The following is a 5,845-nucleotide window of genomic DNA, read 5'->3' on the forward strand; positions in this document are numbered from 1 at the left end:
TGACCAATTAAATCGATTATATGCCAAAAAGACTTGGCTAATAACTTCTTTAAAAAAATTTCAAATCTAAAATTATTAGTTCATATTTTCATAGTATTTACTGTTTAATAATAGTCTTTATAGTAATTTGACAGTAGTAGTAAAGTAACAAACCATATAAATTTGTAAGTAAAAGCACTTTTGCGAAAAATGCAACCAAATACAAAGTGTTTTCTTTTAAACCATATTTATAAAAAGTGTATATCGAAAATGACCTATGAAAAACACGTCTTTCTAGGCAATTCAAACAAATCTATAATTAACTTAAAGTAAACAAGAATAAACTTCTATAAACAAAAACATAATTATGAATAATTTAAGTCCCGTTCGGTAATCATTTTATTTTTATTTTTATTTTTTAAAAATTAAGTCTATTTTCTCACATTTTTTTACAATGGATTTTATCTTTATTAAGTAGAAGAATTTAATTCTTAACGAAATTCAAAAATAAAATAAAATGTTAAAAAATTATTTTTTTTAGTTTTCAAAACTTGCCTTAGTTTTTTAAAACATAGATAAAATGTAGATAATAAAGCATGAAATTTTAGAGGTGGTAGGGATATTTATAAACTTAATTTTCAAAAACTAAGAATAAAAAATCAACCTTAATTAGTGATTCATTTTCTAATTTTCATAGCACCTAATAGTTAAAATTAATAATATGAATAGTATAGCCAAATTCGTTAATAGACAGGAGTCTTAAAACAAATTTGACAATATAGTTAGAGGTTCGAATTCTCATCCTATATTTAGTTATATGTTGAATTAATTATTATATTAAATAAATACTTTTGTAATAATAATAATGACAAATGCCTTGTCCACCATCTTAAGATTTATGAGCACAATCTTAACTTTATGGTAAAGCTCAGCCTTTGTTCAATTATAATGTTTAAAATAGGATACTTTTTCTTTGTTAATGTAATTATATATATATATTTTTACTATAATAACAACCAGGTAATAATTCAATTAATTCCTAAATTTGATATTACACTTCAAAGTTGGGGGGCAAAAAAGAAAAAAGGGGGAAAAAGAAGGGTAAAAAGGAAAAAAAAATATCAGCGGATAGGATTTTCTTCTCCTTATACGGTGGATCCTTACCGTCCATCTCCATACCCAATAATGTCCAGCGGATTATTCCGCCACCGTTGGCAACCGTCCGCCACCCCAACTCGGCCGGACAGATTCCGGCGGAGGCAATCGTCCCTGCGCCACCACCAACGACTTGTAGATCTCAGTGATCATTTTTTCATCATACTCCTTCAACGTGCTCCTTCCGGCGCCGGCCCAGATCCCATCGCCGCCGCCGCCGCCGCTGCCGGAGCCGATGACCCTCGAGTTTGCAAATGCTAACATCGCCCTGACATAAGAATCCCTCAGCCATAGAAGCAGTTTCTTGAGTGACGGCAGGCGCCGGAACAACCTGAGCTTAGGCGAGATCTTGATCCGCCAAATCCGCCGCCGCCGCCTCCCTCCAGCGGCCCCTAGTTGCACGGTCTCCGTCTTACGGCCCACGGAACCAGCCAGTTTCCGGTAGCTTTTCCTCCTCAAGTAACGCCTCAGGCCATTGTAAACGCTGACTGAAACGCCTTCCATTGAAATCTGAAATCCAGAATTTTGTGAAATGGAGAGTGAGAAATTTGAGTAATTTAAAGAGGGGAAAAAAAGAAATGATAGGAAGATAATTAATAATTCACCTAAGTTTGTGAAATGGAATTAAATAATTTTGTTGGAAGGGAGAAAGAAGATGGGGTGGTGATGCTCATAAATGGGGCAGCAGGCAGAGACTGTGTTGTAACCTGTATTGTTTGCTTCTGTATTTGCCACCTAAATTGAATGAATGAATATGAAGGTGTGCCTACATGTGAGATCCTCACCATTGGATTTTATGTGCTTTTATATGTCAAGTTTATGATGAAATTAAAGCAAAAGCATTTAATTCTTAAGCTTCTTTAGCTGAGGTTTTTTTAATTCTTTTTATTTTTTAACATTGCATTAATATATATCAAGTGACTCGAATTTTGAAAACAATGAATACTAACATTTTGCTTACATTACATACCACTATAGATCACGCTCATTACTTTCTATGTCCCTTTCGCTTGTTCTCCATTCTCCCTCTCGCACTCATCCTGCCTTCTTCCCTTTCTCTCTCGCACGCACTTGTGGCTTCCATCTAATTGTGTATTCATTACCCGCTTCAATGAACGCTCTGCTCATGCTTCAAGCCATCAACTAGTCATTCATCCCTCACTCTAACGAACTCTCGTGCTTCGAGCAACCTTCCAACCATTTATCACGACGTGAGGATTTGAAAGAGAAACCTAAAGATTTTCTGTACTTACAGTGTTTAAAGAGGAGAAAAAAAAAACAAGAACGTGAGGATTGTGGAAGGAGCGCAGGCGAGAGGGACAGAGAAAGTGGTCACGACGATCTGAGTGGTACGAGATGTACAAGAAAAGGTTAGTATTTATTGTTTTCAAAATTTGGGCCATTCGACATTAGAGTAATATAAATCTGGGCATGAGTACTAAAAAACCCTCTTTAGTCTAATGTGATATTATTTTCACATTCGGTTGGCAAGATTTGAACTTTTAACCTTATTGATATGTATGCTTTAATTAATTTAAGTCTAATTCAACTCACTAAAATTTATACGTTAGGCAAGTTGAAGTCAATTTCAAGAGGGCAAAATTATATTTGATAGGCTTATGGCCTATATTTTATAATAAAATCATTTAAAACCTAGGAATTAAATGGTTCAATGGTGTTCATTCCAACAAAGGAAGGAATTCATGGTATCTAAAATTTTTTGCAAATTCCTTCTGTGACTCTTTTTTTCTACTATCGAATTGCCTTAGAAAGAGTATCAATGACAGTTCACAATGACACTTCACAAAACCCTCTTAATTAATTTTTAGTGATTTTGTGCTACTGTCAACAACAATCACCCACCGGCAATGACAAATTTTCACTTTTAAATATGTTATTAAGATTTCTATCAAACATAGGAATATTAAGGACAATGAGGAACCATCGATAAAATATTTATATTGACATTTTATTATTATCACAAAAAATTTTAATGGTATCATTTTTTATTGTCAAGAATATCTTAATCATAGCAATGTTTTAAGTCAACAAATATCATATAATGACATCTATTTATCGTCATAGAAATTCAACTAACGAAGATTTCACATCATTAATTAAATACATCTCAAGAGAGTTTGATAAATGTTAAATAAACACTTATAACGTTGCAGAATTATTGGTCTAATATCTTGTCCATTACACATGTTTTTCATGAAAAATTAATCAAATAACATTAAAACGTGAGCATGAGCATTCATTGAAGCTTGTTTAATTTTTATACCTAATAACAATTATATTCCTGAGGTTTACAAGATTTCAAGCATTCTTATATAATTTATATAATTCCCCAATCATACTTTTGTCACATTTTACTAATTATATCAAATAATTTCTCCAAATTAACCTTTGCTGATTATCTAATCCAACATTTAAATTTTGTTAAAATATTATTTTTTTTCTTTAAAGCTTGTTAATTTTAGTCCATACACTTTAGATAAATCTTAAATTTAATCCCTTAAATTTAACTTTTATTTGAAATTGACTAAATAATAGTCTTAATTTTCATGTAACAAAATACAATATATCATTCATATTTTCAAAATTTAGAGTGAAAACGCCTATTAAATAATAATTTTTTTTCAATATCGGCAATAATAAATAAGCAATAGCTATTAGTCAAAGTGAACTTAGTTCTATCATAATTAGTATCGCCTCCTTTCCAAAAAATTAGAGATTTGATCTCTCATCCTTTAGTTGTTGTAAAAATAATTAATAACTACTAAATTTAGGAATTTTAAAAATATACAAACTTAAATTGAACAAATTTCAAAGTAGAAACACGTACCATCTTAAAATTTTCACTCCTACAATTATTTGTAATGTAAAATGACGGGAATAATTTTGCTTTCTTCAATAACTTTATTATTTGGTAATAAATATTTTGAATTTACTTTTCCAATTATAATAGACTGAACTCAAACTATTATTGTAGATGGAACCATTTACACGCAAGTTTAATTAGAAGGTAGAAAATTAATGCAATCATAATTGAGGCAAAAAGTTTTTGTTGGATATTAAATTAAATAGCATTTAGTTCACCATTTTAATTGCCATAGCTATCTTAATTTTAAAGGAAAATATACATTCTAACCATTAATTGTAATTCAAACGATAACTAACACGTATCCTTTTATTTAAGATTGAAGACTCAAAAGATTGTAAATTAAAATAAGTTTTTCTATCAATTCTAATCTTAAACTTTCCATTAAATTTTGTACCAATCTAAAAATGATTGGATATGAATCAAAGAAGTTTCACATTTATAAGAAGTTTTTTGGTTTAATGAGAGCCTAAATTTAAGCCTAAGTGAATGACTTCACATCATTGTGAGCATAACAAAACATGTATAACATATAGGCTGGTAAAATCGTGACATTGCATCTTACATATATAGGCTTTGTAAAATTGTACATAAAGTATTTTTTTTTTTTTAATTTCTTGGAAAAAAGGAAGAAGAAGAAGGGAAAGTTTTATTAATTCTCAACATTGGATAAAATTTTAAAATTTATAAAAATCATTCATCAACATGTATATTTTTCATTAATGGTAGGTATGATCAAATATGAAACGAATTTCACTAGTCAACACTATATATATCCACATCCGTTACATTTAATTTTGTTTATGATATAGCAAGGTCTGTCACTATTCTTGATTTAAAAGATTTATAGATTTGTGGTCACTATTTTATTATATGGTTTAAAAAAAGTCTCCTCCCTCGAGTTTCATGTCAAACACATAAATTTGGTTTAGCTTTTAACATGCATGAATCACGTCCCCATAAATCACGTCTCTTTCCAACCTTTCACTTTTGGCTTTGACAAAAAGACGGATACACACAAATATAAGTGACCAAATTTATTAATTGTCTCAATTTGTAACAATATAGTTGATATTCTCATCATTATTATAGATTAAAAATTTTAAAATACTAGTTTCAGATTTTTTTCTAAAATGGTATAAAACCTTTTACGTAAATTAAAATATGCATTTAATCATTTAATATGAAACTACCAAATTTAGTACCTTTAAATATGGAAAAATCGATTTTTATAATTTCACAATCATTTCTAAATATATCCTTCGTACTTATTAAAATGTTGGAGGATGAATTAAATTTGTCCTAATTTTTTTTCTAGAATAATTTTCCAATTTACTAAATATTATGTGATACAAGTTTCTTATAAACTATTGTTCACATTGTTCTTCAATAAGAGTGCAATTTAGAAGTTTTTAACCTAAATGGAAACTTTTTAACCTTTAGAATAAATAAACGAACAGACAAATAAAGAATTAGATACTAAAGGATATATCTAATCTAAAAAAAAGGGTTCAATTACTATTTCTACGGTCTCTTCAATTTTTTGTTTGTAGTTAGTTTTGAACTAAGTATGGAGTTGGGATATAATGAGTGTTAAAAATGTGTCAATCTAATTAAAAAATTCGGGTGCACCTGACTTACATTGTGTCCTTGAAAAAAAAAGTTTTGAATTGAGTAAAAATAGGAGAGACCATGTAGGTTTTTGGGTTAAAGAGGGCAAAAGGTTGTGTAGAAAAGTCAGGTTGTAATTCACATTAAGCCCATCGTTTTGAACAAATCCTAGATTTATTTTATTTTATTTTTAAATAGATTTTATTTTAGGTTAGA

General features: G+C 29.6%; 1 protein-coding gene across 2 annotated transcripts; it reads right to left on the bottom strand.

The window, feature by feature from the left end:
• Positions 1-977: 977 nt before the first annotated feature.
• LOC120085238 lies at positions 978-1,937 on the bottom strand. 2 transcript variants are annotated; one of them, XM_039041136.1, is made up of 2 exons: positions 1,842-1,937; positions 978-1,644 (listed from the first exon to the last, which is right to left on the bottom strand). In XM_039041136.1, the coding sequence occupies exons 1-2, from the start codon at positions 1,920-1,922 to the stop codon at positions 1,177-1,179; spliced, it is 549 nt and encodes a 182-aa protein (XP_038897064.1). In that variant the 5' UTR covers positions 1,923-1,937; the 3' UTR covers positions 978-1,176. The 2 variants fall into 2 exon arrangements, with proteins under 2 accessions (XP_038897064.1, XP_038897065.1); XM_039041137.1 differs by having other exon boundaries at positions 1,740-1,881.
• Between the last annotated feature and the right edge of the window lie 3,908 nt (positions 1,938-5,845).

This window comes from Benincasa hispida, chromosome 9, assembly GCF_009727055.1.
Source record: "Benincasa hispida cultivar B227 chromosome 9, ASM972705v1, whole genome shotgun sequence".
In the NCBI taxonomy this organism is placed as follows: domain Eukaryota; kingdom Viridiplantae; phylum Streptophyta; class Magnoliopsida; order Cucurbitales; family Cucurbitaceae; genus Benincasa; species Benincasa hispida.